We start from the raw sequence: 17,152 nt of genomic DNA, 5'->3' as shown, positions 1-17,152 counted from the left end.
CATTTCTTGGTATGGGATTGGTGACGTAGTGGCACTCTCTTGCTATGTGGCCAACACGATTGCAGTTATAGCACCTTGTTATTGTAGGGTTAATGGGCTGAAAACGTACTGTTTTCTGCCTACCGGGTTCTGGCGTTTTTTTTATTTTTGCTACTGGGGAGTTATCCCATGAAAAGAAAATGGGGGATGCCTGATAGCCCTTGAAGATTAGGTTAGCGGTTGAGTCGCCGAGGCTGTTTATTTTTGCATTAATATGATTAGCAACCATTTTATCAACTTCAATTAGTCGTTCTACCTCTTGGACTGCAAGGTCCAACGTCTGAATATTATTGGATATTACTACTCTATATAGTTTTGGGGGTAGCCCTTGCAAAAAGGTATTTAGTATGATTTTTTCGTACAGTTGCCTAGAACCACTTCTGTATTTTGCCTCTACAGAAATGCGTATATTATCCAGATATTCTCTTATATTTTGTGAAAAATCAAAGTTCACTTCTCCATGTTTTAATTTATTTATTGAACTGGTTTCTATAAATCTTTCTTTGAATGCTTTTAACAAGTCATCAACCGTATTTATTGGCAAGTTGGCGTTATTGCCTATGGTATGCTCGACCTGTTTTAGAAAGGTTAAGGCGTGGCCTCTTAATCGTAGAAGCAGCATGTCTTTTAACGCTCCAACGTCTGTTTTTGTTAATTGTACAAACTGGGTCAATTGGATATTGAATTCTTCAATATCTGATTGACCATTGTATTCCGGAATAGATTTTGCAATTTCTATATTTCTTGCGACTAACTTTTGCACTAATAGTAATTCGTTAAGATCGTCCATGTTTTTTTTTTTTTTTTTTTGATTTTATATAAACTTAAAATTTTACTTAACATATTTTTGGGTATGCTATTATATCCTATTAGATATAAGGGGTTTCCTATCGTAGCCTAGCGGTTATAGGCCTAATCAATTTTCTTATATGTCTGTATCTTTCCAAAAATTAAATTTGAATTACAGAGTTTAAACATCATAACTAGTTCTCAGTTTTCCTCCAATTTTCGACACGCGCCATTTGTAATGCAATAGAAGTTTTTTTTTTCTTGGCACACGATATGGCAAACTATTTAGCTATATAGGATAAACACAGACATATAAAATGGAATAAACAGAGATAAGAAGACACTAGATTTATTGAACTTACATGCTTAATTGTACAGCAATGGGTCACTTCAAAGACAATAATGGTGACCGAAATACAATAAATTCGTCTGAATCTCTCTAGTTCTAAGGTACTAATCGCTTCAAATCTGGATAGAGATTAAAAATTAAAAAGGCACATTTACCCCACTCCCAAACGCAGTTCTTTCGTCCTGCGCTCTAGGGACTGTCTGCCATTGGCTTACGTGGCCCAAGGACGCGCCCCCTCGTCCAATAATACGTCTTAAATATTTTTGATGATTTAGGCGTTCACACAGTTTTTTGCCTTTTAAACTTCCTTGGAAATTTTATGCATTGCATTTTTTTTGCTACAATTATCTTAGCGAAATTCGAACGACTAGCGCCGTTGTCTGACTGAAGTTAGAAATGCAATTTCTCTTTTTGCTGATTAAGGACTTTTCATTTTTGCGACTAGGTTTAGCTTAATTATAAGGAATCAGAATTATCTTTAGAAAGGAACTTTATTTTGGTATTTCAAATACATCACATCTTACTCATGGTACATTCAGCTCCTTAAAGTTTTCAAAATGAGGTCTATTTTTCACTTGACATCAGAAGCTAATTTGGCTCAATTACGGTTTTATTTAACTTTTTGAAATAGGTATTATCTTCTCTTATATCTGACTATAGCAATGAGTGATAAATCAAAATTCAAGATTCAAATCTCCTTGCAGTCAGATATTTTTCATTTGAAGCTTCTTGTGTTGGTTAATTTAAATTCTAGATTCTTGTGTTCTAGTTCTAGATTCTTTATTTATGATAACTTCGTTTGTCGCAGGTATTCTCATTGACCCCGCAGAAACTTCGCACGATGAAGCCAGCAGAACAACTGTTAGAACTTGATCGTGAAGCGGAAGATGTTTTGGCTAGAATGATGGATGAAAGAACAGGGGAGCATACGAAAACGCTTCATGTAAGTGCACTGTGTCCATCCCATTTTTGATTTCTGTTTCTTGTATAATCTGCATTGACGATTGGTCAGTATTTGGCTTAAATACCCTATAAGTTAGTAGCAGCGTTTTAGCGCTATATGCCGTCAGTACATTTATAATTATTTATTTATTTTTCCCCCAGCAAACCGTCGCGGCTCTAATATATTTATAATTAGCTTGTCAAATATACAAGACTTTAGGGGTTTATCAAATTAAAAACAAAATATATAGATAAAAATAAAAATCGCCAACTGGTTTCAAAACAAGCAAGGCGATAATGAAGTGATAATGATAATGAAGAATAAATGAATTTCAAAACAAACATAGAATTTAAATGAGTTACCAAGTCAAGCTTAAAGCGGACAGAAGCTACCACAAAAAGGAGTTGAGTGACCACCACCTAGATCTTCTAAATGATAGAGCGTCATTTCTTCTCTAATGAAAACAAGCACATATATTAATCATTTTCAGGTCTACAATCATAATATTAAAAAATTATTGAGACTTTCAGAAATAATGTATTTATAGCCTGTATAAACAATCAGTCCAGTTTTATTAATAATCTTAATTGGCATCTATTTTTGCAACCTATGAACCTATATTTGCAACCTATTGGCATCTATTTTTGCATCATTCATCATCTTGTATATGAAGATGCAGTTTTTTTTTGTCAAAAAATGGGTTCGATTTTAAAAATTTTAGTTTGGTACTTACAAAAGGGTAGATATAGCGATTTTCTTTAAAATGAGCCTCGAAACAGCTCTCTATGATGTTCCATTGCCCCGCTAGCTTTGGAGGAATAAGAAAAAAAAGAGGACAAACCTGTGCTACCCATGTAGAAAAGTGAACTTCCTTGTTGTTCAAGCCAGGGGATTGTAAGTTTCTTGAATAGGTGTTTCAGCCATGGCGGTTCCAATGGTGTAATTTTGGTTTCGATCCAACATTGTTTTTAGGGGTTTCAGGCTATTTTTCAAAATTCCCTTAAATCCGTTTTCAAAATAACATTTTACTATTAAGAGTAATTTAGATAATAGCTACCATCCTTGAATCAGCTAGAAATGGCAATCTGTTTCTTGGCGTTTTTTTAAACATTTTTTGTTGGTTTCTGTGGGTTCGTCCCTTACTAGATTGCAGCTTCCGCTGCAACCATCATGGTGACTTTTTTGTCGTTGTTGATGTTTTGACAAATAAAAATCACGCTGTTGGAAATACATATCATATGCGCGTTTAAAAAAAAATGCATATGATAGTCGAGCGGTTTAGTGTTTTTTATTTTGTTTCGTTGCCAAAGCCTTAGGCTCTGACACAATCCCCAATATCGTCCTCAAAAACTGTGACACGAGCTAGCCGGTCCTCTCGCATCTTTGTTTAAAAAATTGCTTTACAGCACGATCATTCCCAAAACTGTGGAAAGTTGCTCACATTGTCCCTGTCCCAAAGGCAGATACCAACCCTACTAGCGTAGGAACTTATCGCCCAATTAGCCTCCTATCCTGCGTTGGAAAAGTTTTTAAGTGTCGTAAATAAAATTTGTTTTATCAATACCTCGAGTTACATTGATTTTTGGCTGACACACTACACGGTTTTCGCAGAAGATAATTTGCGTTAGGCTCATTGGATCGCTGTATCAAGGGTAGGTTGAGCTTTAGTGGGCTGAGCTCCTGACATTCGCCTTCTTTCCTGTGGATCGCAAAAGTTTTTGATCGCACTTGGCAGGAGGGTTTCAGGTGTAAAATAAAAGCAAGTGGAGTTGATGGTGGTCTATTTAAGGTGTTGGCTGTCTTTCTTTCTCAATGCCAATTACGAGTTGTTCTTGATGATTTCATTTCAAAAAACGTCCAGTAGTTATCAGGAGTACATGAAGAAAGTATTTTCGGGCCAACTCTTTTCCTGAGGGTCATAAATGACCTAGTGGGTAACCTTACGCTATAACCTCTCGTCTTCGCTGATTATACGAAGAAAATGATCTGCATTGCAAACGGCGAAAGTGCAAGCGAACACCATAAAAAACTTTAGGCCGACTTGGAACAAACTGTGACGTGGCGGGATGCACTTTTTATCGATTTCAATGCGTAAAGAGAAGCAAAAGAGCTTCTCATCTCGAAGTTGTGAAACGTGAAGGCTCATCTTGACTTTATCTGCTTCAGTAATGTGAGATCCTGCTTCAGGGAGCTAGGAGCTATCTTAAAATGCAAACTATCAAATCGTGCAATTGATCAAAATCTTTCCGATGTGGCAGCTATTTCGGTATTCTACAAATTCATGCATTCCCCTCAAACAGAGGATTTATCGAAGCTTGTCAAACAGTTCGTGGTAACGAACTGTAAGTAAGGAGCGACCCGGCTCAATGGTAACCGAAACTCTAAAAAATAAAATTTTGATACCAATAGATGCATCAAAAGAATCAGATTTTAATTCTTAATTCAAATACATAAGTTTCATCAAGTTTAATCTTATCTATCAAAAGTTACGTGCCTGAGAAGATTTGGCTGCTTTTCGAGAAAAGGAGGAAAGACCCCCTAAAAATTATAGAAACTTAATGAAAATCAAACCATCATATTCAGTGTATCAGAGAACACTACTGTAGAGGTTTCAATGTTCGATCTACAAAAATGTAGATTTTTGCATTCTTTTTGCCAGAAGAAAGATCACGGGTGGTTGTTTATTTGTTTGTTTTTTTTTTGTTTTTTTTTCCCAGGGGTAATCGTATTGACCCAGTGGTCCGAGAATATTGTAGGAGGGCTCATTGGAACGGAAATTAAAAGTTATAGTTCCCTTTTTAATTTACCAAAAAAATGGAGGGCAACTAGGCCTCCTCTCACGCTCATTTTTTCCCAATGCCACACGATCAAAACTTTGAGATAGTCATTTTATTCAGCATAGTCGAAAATATAATGAATATTTCTTTTACGATGACTTAATCCCCCACAGTTCCCAGGGGAATGGCTGCAAGTTATGAACTTTGCCCATTGCTTACATATTGTATTGGTTATTGGGAAGTATACAGATATTTTCAGGAAGAATTTTTTTCAGGTCGCGGGGGGGGGGCTGAAAGAGGGGGTTACTCGTGAGAATCTTTCAATGGAGGATGTTCTTTGGGTTAAGGGATAGTTCGATGAAGAGTGCGCCGGATTTCCAAGCATTATTTAAAAAATGATCAGAAATTAAATTTAAAAAAACAAGTTTTTTCAAATTAAAGTAAGAAGCAACATTAAAACTTAAAAAAAACAGAAATTATAATGTATATGAGGGGGTTCTCCCCCAAGTCAATACCTCGCTCTTTTCGCTATAGTTTTTTTTAGTGCTTTCAAAAGAGCTATCTATTCTAATTAACGGCCTTTGTGATTAAGAGGTCATTTTTAAAGAATTGGAACAAAATTTGAACTTTTGCTTAAAGAGCAAGGTGTTAACTAGGGGGCAAACCCTCTAATATATGTATTAAAAATATATGAATATAGAAGTTTGTTACGTAAGTTAATTCGTAAGTTACGTATATTTATTACTAATAAAAACGTTCGTGAATAAAATTAAACAAGTTTTAAGAAAGCCATTTAACCAAATAAAAGTAAAATTAATATGCAAATTTCGTTTTAATTATTCATGCACGGTGAGCCAAAATCAAAACCTGCATTAATTAAAAAACGTTCACAAATTAAATAATAAAAACAAGTTTTTTGAACTGAAAGCAAGGAGCGACATTAAAACAAAACGAACAGAAATTATTCCGTATATGGAAGGGGCTTTCCCCTCCTCAACGCCTCGCTCTTTACGCTAAAGTTTGACTGTCTCACAACTTTATTTTTTAAAACAATAAAAAACTTTAGCGTAAAGAGCGAGGCGTTGAGGAGGGGAAAGCCCCTTCCATATACGGAATAATTTCTGTTCTTTTTAAGTTTTAATGTCGCTCCTTACTTTCAGTTTAAAAAACTTGTTTTTTTTTTTTATTTAATTTATGAAAGAACAAGGCAACTATAAGGCTAACTCACCAAAATACAGCCCGGAAGGATTACTTTGAGGAGGGTATTTCCTATTTTAAAAAAAACTCGTAAACCTGTTTTGTCTGATTGGTTGCAAAACTCCCAAAAGAACAACAACAATTATCAAGTAACTCAGATAATAGTCAGTTGATTGTTTTGCCGCGAATTTGGTCATGAAAAAAGCGTCTCGTTGACAAATTAGCACTATGTTTGTTTAATAATCTTAAACCAAAGGAAAATATACTGATAAGCAAGAAAACAGCGATAGAATCCATGGGAAATGGCAGTATCAAAATTTGGTTTTTATAGGAAAAACTCTGCAAGCACACATGAAACGTAAAAGCTCACGCTAAGTGCAAAAGAAAAATGTTGGCTACTGCGTCAGACGTAACCTAGTAAAGGATGAACCTGTAACTAGTAACCGAAAATCTAAAAATGCAATTAAAAAAAATTTCGAATGAGGAAGAATCGCCATTTAAAAGTGATTCAGGAACGCTAACTGTTATTTCGGCTACTCTAATTGGCAAAAGTTTATTGCGAAAAGTAATTTAAGGGAATTTGGAAAATAACCTTAAACTCCTTGAAAGTGGTGTCAGATCGAAACGAAGAATACACCATTGGAATCAACATAGCCGAAAACCCAAAGATTAGAGTTATATTGCACCATCTTGAACACCAAGGAAAATCCCTTTATTTTTGCATGGGAATCCCTAACGTGACCCTTTTCCTTTTGCTTTTTTGCTGCTAGTGGGGCACTAAAATATCATAAAAAGAGGTTTAATGGAATCTATTGTAACAGTCAAGTTGTCATAATCTCACCCAGTAACCCGTAAGATTCCAGAAGTAATGTTTTTAGGAAGAAAAAGAAAAGCTCTGTACTTTTAGCTACTTATTCTAATTGAAAACATGTATTGTTTTATTTTAGGGTCATAGTGGACCTGTTTATGACGCAAGTTTTAGTCCCGATCGTACAATGCTTCTCTCGTGCTCCGAAGATACGACGATTCGGCTTTGGAGCTTACAAGTCTGGTCCTGTCTTGTTGTCTATAAAGGACATCAGTTCCCTGTTTGGAGTGTGAAGTTCAGTCCACATGGCTATTATTTTGCGTCAGGTGGCTATGACAGAACTGGAAGACTTTGGGCTACAGATCACCCTCAACCACTTAGAATGTTTGCAGGTGCTTTTCAAACGTTTGTTTCAAGTTTAAAATTACAAAAATATAGATTTACAAAAGTTATATATCGTGCTTAACTAAAATTAAGTTCGGAAAGATCTCCAACCAACCCCTCCCCCCCCCCTCTCTGTGTAGGTGGATCTGTTTCACTTTAAAAATGACTGCCTACATTGGAAATGGGTAATAGTAAATAAAATTAAAATTATTTTTTTAGGAATAATTGATAATTGTAAGAAGTGAAATTCACATCAGGCTGTTATTTTTGTATCAGATCTATATATCTCATAATCTGTAATTTCGGTAACTGTAGGTACTGGGAAACCTTTTAGTTTGCATTCATTAATGCACTAGACTAAACCAAAAATTATAACGAAATAAAAGGTTAAGCTAGATTAGATGGTAGAGCATTAGGGTTTTGATCTCGGGAACATGGGTGCGCAACCGACGTTTAGTTTTTTTTCTGTCAATTTAAATTTTTTGAGACAAAATTGGTATGAGTTCATTTTCTGCGTTAAGATGGAGCGCAATTCGATTAAATGGAGGGCAATTTTCTCTTTGTAAATCAGCATTTCCAATTGAGTTTACGCTGTTTTGTCTCGTGCTCTAAGGATCAAGTTGGAACTTTCAGTGACATTTTTTTGGTGGGGGGAGGGGCTTGGTGACGTGAAATTTTGTTGGGTGAGGGGAATAATTTTTGAGCGCACACTCACAAAAGAGTTTTGACACGGTTTTCTTTTATGCCTGCTTTCCGATAGGCTTCACTGTTAATACTGTATAATTGCTATAAATAATGAAACGTGAGTGTAATAGGCATTGTTAAGGGAGCATAAGGCGGTGAGAGTGGTACCTCCTTCATATGTAGGCTGATTTATTTTCATTATTAATTTTCTATATTCAGAGTTATCCTAAATCAACTGCTCAATGTCTTTATTACCAAAAAGAACAAACAATGGTTCAAAAATAAAGCAATAAAAGTAAACAAAATAGAAAGAGTACACACATAGAGGACATACAATTGTGAATAACACATCCTATGAATAATAGAAGTAACATATAGATAATAACATACAAATAATCTACTGGTATATAGCAGGATAGAGGCTATTTGATTTATCCAGCTTACACAGAAAGCAAACCCGACGCTGCTCAGCCGCTGGCAGTGGCGGCTGTAGTGACTAGACCTTCGTTTCTAGCTCACAGAGAAACTGCATAAGACATAATAGAAACTTTGCATAGCGAAAAAAATACAGATCGGACATTTTTTTTTTCTGATAAAATCGATGATAATTTTTTAAATTCTGGATAATTAAAAAAAAAAAAATAGAAAATCAGATAAAAATACAGATCGGTAGCAGTAAATATTTTCCAAAATAGTCACTGCAAGGATATGAGGCATGGTGAAAGCGTTGTACACACGGACAAGAATATGTCTGTTTGGACAGGATTTACAATGGACTAACATGTCAAACGCTTTTCTAAGTTTCTCACTTAGATCTTCGATGACGGATGCCCACTTTGATTTCAGAGAATATCCTGTTGGAAGACCAAGGTACTGAATGTGAGTAGATAATCGAATGTACCGATTCGCAAGTTGTACACAATCGACATTGCCTAAAGGATTACCGAAAGCAAGAACCTTGCTCTTTGACGCATTAAACTTTTGACCAATTTTTGCATAGTTCCTATTAAGCATGTCGCCTCAAGAGACTATACGCTTCTACTTAAAACATCGTCGGTGTTTCTGAGCATGGAAAAGTATCTTTAATTTTAATCTATTTTGGGGTTCAATCACACTATTATTATACAAGGGTGCGAAGTGACTCCACGCTGGCGGATTCCTTGCACAAACTCGTATTGTACCTTTACAGATATCATACTCACCGTGGTAAATACTGCCACAGCCCCACATAACCTAGCATACATATTTTTAAACAGTTGCACAACTGAACCATCAAGACTTTGCTCCTGCGCACTGTACATTAAATGAGAATGCACACTAGTCTCGAAAGCACGAGGAACAATGTGAGCTGCAAGTAGGAGGGGCTCACCACTACTGTCTATACCAATTAGAACATAAACAAGCAGATAATTCACGTGCTCCTGTCTAAAACCTTCATTAAAACCCAAATGGTCGTCTGGGGTTGAACAAGCCTTATGTACAACCTTAATCACCAATAACTCCTGCAACTTACAAAGAACAGAAGAAGCAGTTATAGGCCAACAAGACTAGCACTGCCGGCCATCTTTATCGTGTTTGTTTTTTTTTTTTTTTTTTTTTTTTTTTTTAACAGGAGTCAATATACCAACGCAGGAAGATTCGGGAACAATGTCAGTTTTAGAAATAATAGGGTACGATAAGTGTAGATGCCGCATAAGCTTATGTGCATCCCTAAGGCCTGACTAAGTGACCAACGAGGTATTTCTGACCCCAGACGTACTTCGCGTAAAGGAATGGTACTGAACTCGGCACAACGCATTGCATGTGTGAAGTAAATGTGTGCAGTAAATGTTGATTAGAATCTGTTTCTCCTACTCAGGAAGCTCTGAGGACTGTTATAGTAGTAGAAAGGGGACCTTAAATTTGTCGAGATGGCATCGAGCTCCGCCTTATATGTAACCACATCAATGGTTTACCAGTCAAATTTGAAATACAACTTCCGTTACTGTTTATCATTTGGAAGGGAACACTATTTAACAGATCAGGTTGAGGTAGCCAAATCATTCGATACTAAAAGACTAAAGTCAGCATTGCTTAAACCGTTTGTAGTCACATGACGTATTTGAACTGGTGATAAAATCAGGTCAGTTTGTAGCTCTTGAGCTATGGAAATACATATACGAATGGTCATTCGGGACAAGAGTCAGATTGGGAAAAACAAATAAAGTATTTGAGCTCTTGACTCATCTGGCAGTGAGAGATCATAGCTGACGCCCCAGCAAGGATAACGCGATGAGATGCAAGGACACAGTAACGCAAAGATTTAGTAATTTTTTTTTTGTAGCACGAGAGAACTTTTCGTCGTAAGTTACATCCCTTTAATCATGTCTGCCTCTTGCCGAATGGTGCTTTTAATAGGGAAGATAACTCAGCTGGCAGGAGCTTTCTGGCGACGGGACACTTAATACTTTTACTTAGGTGGTTTGACTGCCTACAGAGAGCACACATTAGTGCAGCATTGCAGAGTTTATGTTTTGTGTTTGCGTGACTACCATCACAATGGGAACAGCAAAAAACATTATTACTGTTCGCAGCAGCATGGCCGTACTCTTGGCACTGAAAACACCTCATCGGCAAATATTGAAATGTTTCTATGTAGAAGTGCTCGTAGTAGCACAGGATTATAGCACAGACTGTCCATTGCCACTTGTAAATCGTCCTTACTTTCAAAAACAATCTTGTTTGAGTGAGCATCTGAGATTTTCTCGGCTTTTGTGCAGTTCCGAATCTCGGCACACAAGTCGTAATGTGAGAACTTGTCAGAAACTTGACTAATAATACAACACTGCATGAGAGTCTTCAGCCTAGCATCGGTGTCTGTGACACTTTTTAGAGCGTAAACAAGAGACTTAACTGCCTCTTTGGCATCAAGTACCACACACAACTTTTTGCTAAGTGGCCTCTGATTTGAGGACTATTCATACCTCGATACAGGAGGAGGAATCGCCAGTGAGACGCTCAAATCAATCCTTATAATTATTAGGCTTATTGAGTCCTTTTGGGGGTTGTTTGAGAATCCCAGAGCAAGAGGGCTTTGTTGCATCGTGAGTGTTCGCTAAACCTGCTGTGACACTAACACCATGACTCCCAACGTGGGATTCAGGCGAAAATATTGCCATGCCCTACCAGCGGGGTGTGGAAATATTTTGGTGGGTCACGGGGAGGGCGTGCACCCTTTGACTGGCTGCTTTAGAGCCTTAATTTTGAAAAGAAAAAATATTTTTCATGTGAATGACGTCGCATTCAAAATTTAATGGCCTTTTAAGGCCATTAAAACATTACGAGGGGGTCAGGATTTTAGAAATGCCTTGATGGGACATGACCCGAAATCGATTGGGAACCACTGCAGTAGCATGATTTTGAACTGTCCTGAAAAGGCTTAGGTGTTCAGTAAGATCATCCACGGTAGAATGAGATTCATTAACCTGGCAAATTAGTATGGCTGTTACCTCCCCTGAGAGTATGGGTACCTCATCCAGCTAGTATATTACAAACTCTGGGGTTACTAATGTCTTTTCATCGTAGGTTTTGAGTGGCTCTTATCAGATCAACAACTAGGCCCTGGGGCCTAACACGATTTGAAGGACGAGTAGATATAAATATGAGAGGAGTTGCTACCCTCAGTCCTTTCCCATATTTACGCTAAAGATCATTTTTTTAAGCAATGCTTTGACTTTTAAAAACGGCCGAATTCTGTTAAAAATTGCTGTTTTTATAAAAAGAGATAAGCTGTAAGTCCTTAGCACTCATATAGCTTCGTCTAGTCCAATTACATTCCTTGGCCAGGGGAGAGGATTTCTTCTCTATATTAAATAAAAAAAAACAAGTTTTTTTTACTGAAAGTAAGGAACGACGTTAAAACTTAAAACTAACAGAAATTATTCCGTATATGAAAGGGGCTGTCCCCTCCTCAACGCCTCGCTCTTTACGCTAAAGTTTTTTATTGTCAAACAGTTCGTGGTAACGAACTGTAAGTAAGGAGTGACCCGGCTCAATGGTAACCGAAACTCTAGAAAACAGGTTTTGGATACCAATAGATACATCAAAAGAATAAGATTTTAATGCTGATTTTAAATATATTAGTCTCATCAAGTTTAGTCCTACCCATCAAAAGTTACGCACCTGAGAAAATTTGCCTGATTTCCGAAAAAAGGGGAAAAGACCCCCTAAAATTTATAAAACCTAAATGAAAATAACACCAGCATGTTCAGAGTATCAGAGAGCCCTACTGTACAGGTTTCAAGCTCATATCTACAAAAATGTGGAATTTTGCCTTTTTTGCCAGAAGAAAGATCACGGATGCGTGTTCATTTGTTTTTTTGTTGTTTTTTTTTCCAGGGGTGATCGTATCGACCCAGTGGTCCTAGAATATTGTGTGAGGGCTCATTGGAACGGAAATTGAAAGTTCTAGTGTCCTTCTTAAGTGACCAAAAAAAAGGAGGGCAACTAGGCCCCCTTCTACGCTCATTTTTTCTCAAAGTCACCCGATCAAAATTTTGAGATAGCCATTTTGTTCCGCATGGTCGAAAATATGATAACTATGTCCTTTAGGATGACTTTATCCCCCGAAGTCCCCGGGGGGAGGGCTGAAAGTTATGAACTTTACCCAATGTTAACATATAGTATTGGTTATTGGGAAGTATACAGACGTTTTCAGGGGGGATTTTTTCTGGTTGTGGGGGGGGGGAGGGGTTGGGTGGGTCGGAGGTTATGTGGGAGGAGCTTTCCATGAAGGAAGTTTTCATGGAGGAAGGGACACTGCTATGAAGGGGGCGCCGGATTTCCCAGCATTATTCAAAAAAAGATCAGAAATTAAATATAAAAAAAAACAAGTTTTTCAACTGAAAGTAAGGAGCAACATCAAAACTTAAAACGAAAAGAAAATATTACGTATATGATTTGGTTCACCCCCTAGTCAATGCCTCGCTCTTTAAGCCAAAGTTACCAATAGATACATCAAATGAATCAGATTTTAATGCTGATTTTAAATATATAAGTTTCATCAAGTTTAGTCCTACCCATGAAAAGTTACGGCCCTGAGAAAATTTGGCTGATTTTCGAAAAAATGGGGAAAGACCCCCTAAAAGTTATAGAACCTTAATGAAAATCGTACCATGATATTCAGCGTATCAGAGAACCCTACTGTAGAGGTTTCAAGCTCCTATCTACAAAAATGTGGAATTTTGCATTTTTTGCCAGAAGATAGATCACGGATGCGTGTTTATTTATTTATTTTTTTCTCCCCAGGGGTGATCATATCGAGCCAGTGGTTGTAGAATATCGTGGGAGGCCTCATTGGAACGGAAATTAAAAGTTCTAGTGCCCTTTTGAAGTGATCAAAAAATGCAAGGCAACTGGGCCCCCTCCCACGCTCATTTTTCCCCCAAAGTCACCAGATCAAAATTTTGAGATAGCCATTTTGTTCAGCATGGTCGAAAGCATATGATAACTATGTCTTTTAGGATGACTTAATCCCCCGAAGTCCCCGGGGGGAGGGCTGAAAGTTAAGAACTTTACCCAATGTTAACATATATTATTGGTTATTGGGAACTATACGGACGTTTTCGGGGGGGGGGATTATTTTTGGTATTGGGGGGTAGTGGGTTATGTGGGAGGATCTTTCCATGAAGGAAGTTTTCATGGGGGACGGTACAATTCTATAAAGAGGGCGCCGGATTTCCCATCATTATTTAAAAAAAAGATCAGAAATTAAATAAAAAAAAAAAAACAAGTTTTTCAACTTAAATTAAGGAGCAACATCAAAGATTAAAACGAACAGAAAATATTACTTATATGATTGGGTTCACCCCCTAGTCAATACCTCGCTCTGAAAGCCAAAGATTTTTTAGTGCTTTCATAAGAGCTATTTATTCTAATTAACGGCATTTGTGATTAAGGTTCATTTTTTAAGAATTGGAACAAAATCCGAAATTTAGCTTAAAGAGCAAGGTATTAACTAGGGGCGAACCCCCTAATATACGTATTAAAAATATATGAATATAGAAGTTCGTTACGTAAGTTAAGTCGTAAGTTGCGTATATCTATTACTAATTAAAACGTTCGTAAAATAAAATTAAACAATTTTCGAGAAAGCCATTTAACCAAATAACAGTAAAATTAATATGCAAATTTTTTTTTAATTATTCATTTAGGGTGAACCAAAATCAATTCCTGCATTAAATCAAAAACGTTCAAAAATTAAATAAAAAAAACAAATTTTTTAACTGAAAGTAAGGAACGACGTTAAAACTTAAACGAACAGAAATTATTCCGTATATGGAAGGGGCTTTCCCCTGCTCAACGCCTCGCTCTTTACGCTAAAGTTTGACTTTCTCAAAACTCGATTTTTTAAACAATAAAAAAGTTTAGCGTAAAGAGCGAGGCGTTGAGGTGGGGACAGCCCCTTTCATATACGGAATAATTTCTGTTCGTTTTAAGTTTTAACGTCGTTCCTTACTTTCAGTTAAAAACAACTTGTTTTTTTTATTTAAACTTTGTTTAAAAAAATAGCGTTGTGAGAAAGTCAAACTTTAGCACAAAGAACGAGGCGTTGAGGAGGGGACAGCCCCTTTCATATACGGAATAATTTCTGTTCGTTTTAAGTTTTAACGTCGTTCCTACTTTCAGTTAAAAAAAAACGTGTTTTTTATTTAATTTTTGAACGTTTTTGAATTAATGCAATGTTTGATTTTGGCTCACCGTACATAAATAATTAAAACAAAATTTGTATATTAATTTTACTTTTAATTGGTTAGATGGCTTTCTCGAAACTTGTTTAATTTTATTTACGAACGTTTTATTAGTAATAAATATGCTTAACTTACGAATTAACTTACGTAACGAACTTCTATATTCATATATTTTTAATACGTATATTAGGGGGTTCGCCCCCTAGTCAATACCTATCTCTTTAAGGTAAAGTTCGAATTTTGTTCCAATTCTTTAAAAATGACACCTTAATCACAAAGGCCGTTATTTAGTTTAAATAGCTCTTATGAAAGTACTAAAAAATCTTTGGCTTAAAGAGCGAGGCATTGACTAGGGGGTGAACCAAATCATATACGTAATATTTTCTTTTCGTTTTAAGTTTTGATGTTGCTCCTTACTTTCAGTTGAAAAACTTGTTTCTTTTTATATTTAATTTCTAATCTTTTTTTGAATAATGCTGGGAAATCCGGCGCCCCCTTCATAGCAGTATCCCTTCCCCCATGAAAACTTCCTTCATGGAAAGATCCTCCCAAATAACCCCTGACCCATTCTCCATCCCCCCACTACCAGAAAAAATCCCCCCTGAAAACGTTTGTATGCTTCCCAAGAACCAATACTATATGTTAACATTGGGTAAAGTTCATAACTTTCAGCCCTCTTCCCAGGGACTTCGGGGGATAAAGTCATCCTAAAAGACATAGTTATCATATTTTCGACCATGCTGAACAAAAGGGCTATCTCAAAATTTTGATCGGGTGACTTTGGGAAAAAATGAGCCTAGGATGGGGCCTAGTTACCCTCCTTTTTTTGGTCACTTAAAAAGGACACTAGAACTTTTAATTTCCGTTCCAATGAGCCCTCACACAATATTCTAGGACCACTGGGTCGATACGATCACCCCTGGAAAAAAAAACAACAAAAAAACAAATGAACACGCATCCGTGATCTTTCTTCTGGCAAAAAAGGCAAAATTCCACATTTTTGTAGATATGAGCTTGAAACCTGTACAGTAGGGCTCTCTGATACTCTGAACATGCTGGTGTTATTTTCATTAAGGTTTTATAACTTTTAGGGGGTCTTTTCCTCTTTTTTCGAAAATCAGTCAAATTTTCTCAGGTGCGTAACTTTTGATGGGTAGGACTAAACTTGATGAGACTAATATATTTAAAATCAGCATTAAAATCTGATTCTTTTGATGTATCTATTGGTATCCAAAACCTGTTTTCTAGAGTTTCGGTTACCATTGAGCCGGGTCACTCCTTACTTACAGTTCGTTACCACGAACTGTTTGATTGATCTAATCAAAAATTTAAAAAATTGAACTCTGCTTTGGCGCCATATCCTTTGTTCCTTAAACGTATGCTAGGACTTTATATTTTCGCGTGAATTGGCCTTTTTAGGATCTTCCGCGACAACTTGCTCGATAATATCAATCTTAGCAAAAAAACAACAAACGTGACCATCCTTCTTGGGGAAAATATGGAATTTTGTATTTTGCAAAAAGGTACTTGCAACATCAGGAAAGTAAAAAAAACGTAGTTTTGCAAATGTAAGCATGTGGTTGAGATATGAAGAATTTCTGATGTTTTATTATCATCACCTTCAAAGGTCGTATTTCGAAATTTTCTCGCTTCTGAAAGAACTGGTCAAATCGTTTGTTAAACACTTCTTAAAGAGAGGATCAGTGGGGCAATGTATGCTCTGTAATTTATGTATGTGTATGTTCAGTGTATGTGCAGTAATATCTACATCCTTTTGATGTACATTGCCTTTATGTTCCTTTCATTAAAAACAGTTTTCGGAATTCTTCACAGAAGTGTAAAAGTGCCAGATACGATATTTTGAAAAGACATAATCCCTGTGAGTGTTCAAATGCTATTAAGCATATTATTAAATCAAATTTGTTTTTAAAAACATTATTTATTGTTGGATGATACGAATTATTTTAAATTTTCTGATAATCATTCCTCAATTTGCAGGGCCTCTCTGTGATCAATTGAAGTTCAGAGTCTTTAAAATACTTTAGCACTAAATACTTCAAAAAATGTAAACACCAAGCTTGATCAGACTATCTCCAGCGAACCGTTTTCTTCTTCTGCGTTCTGATGAAAATTCTTTTGTATACGATTATTTTTTATACAGCTGATTCGGTTTTTAATCATTTTTTTTTAATCATTAGAAAAAAATGATTCTCATTTTTGATTTGGCTCTTTCTCTTTTCCATTTCAGGTCATCATTCTGACGTTGATGTGGTTCAATTTCATCCGAACTCTAACTACGTCGTGACTGGATCTACAGATCGTTGTATCAGGATGTGGGACGTCCTCACAGGTAAATATGTAGATATATTTTTATTTTTCCTCCAAATTATTAGGCTAGGGTTGTCTCGTCTCTTAACTAACACTAATAATTTTCAATTCGACGTGTATTTCAGT

At 36.4% G+C, this 17,152-nt stretch overlaps 2 protein-coding genes across 2 annotated transcripts in view; one reads left to right on the top strand and one right to left on the bottom strand.

The window, feature by feature from the left end:
- The window catches only part of LOC148941329 (transcription initiation factor TFIID subunit 5-like), a 279,459-nt gene that overhangs the window by 91,047 nt on the left and 171,260 nt on the right, over positions 1 to 17,152 (bottom strand).
- The window catches only part of LOC148941331 (transcription initiation factor TFIID subunit 5-like), a 46,707-nt gene continuing 31,544 nt past the window's right edge, over positions 1,990 to 17,152 (top strand). Inside the window, exons 1-3 of the mRNA XM_089104011.1 lie at positions 1,990 to 2,120; positions 7,042 to 7,294; positions 16,947 to 17,048. Coding sequence (XP_088960137.1) covers positions 2,019 to 2,120; positions 7,042 to 7,294; positions 16,947 to 17,048 — 457 coding nt within the window. The 5' untranslated portion in view covers positions 1,990 to 2,018. The remainder of the gene's footprint in view (positions 2,121 to 7,041; positions 7,295 to 16,946; positions 17,049 to 17,152) is intronic.

This window comes from Artemia sp. Qi Xiang Cuo, chromosome 18, assembly GCF_049724085.1.
Source record: "Artemia sp. Qi Xiang Cuo chromosome 18, ASM4972408v1, whole genome shotgun sequence".
Classification (NCBI taxonomy): Eukaryota; Metazoa; Arthropoda; class Branchiopoda; order Anostraca; family Artemiidae; genus Artemia; species Artemia sp. Qi Xiang Cuo.
Note: the sequence above shows the minus strand (reverse complement) of the source record. Positions and strands in the feature narration are given on the sequence as shown.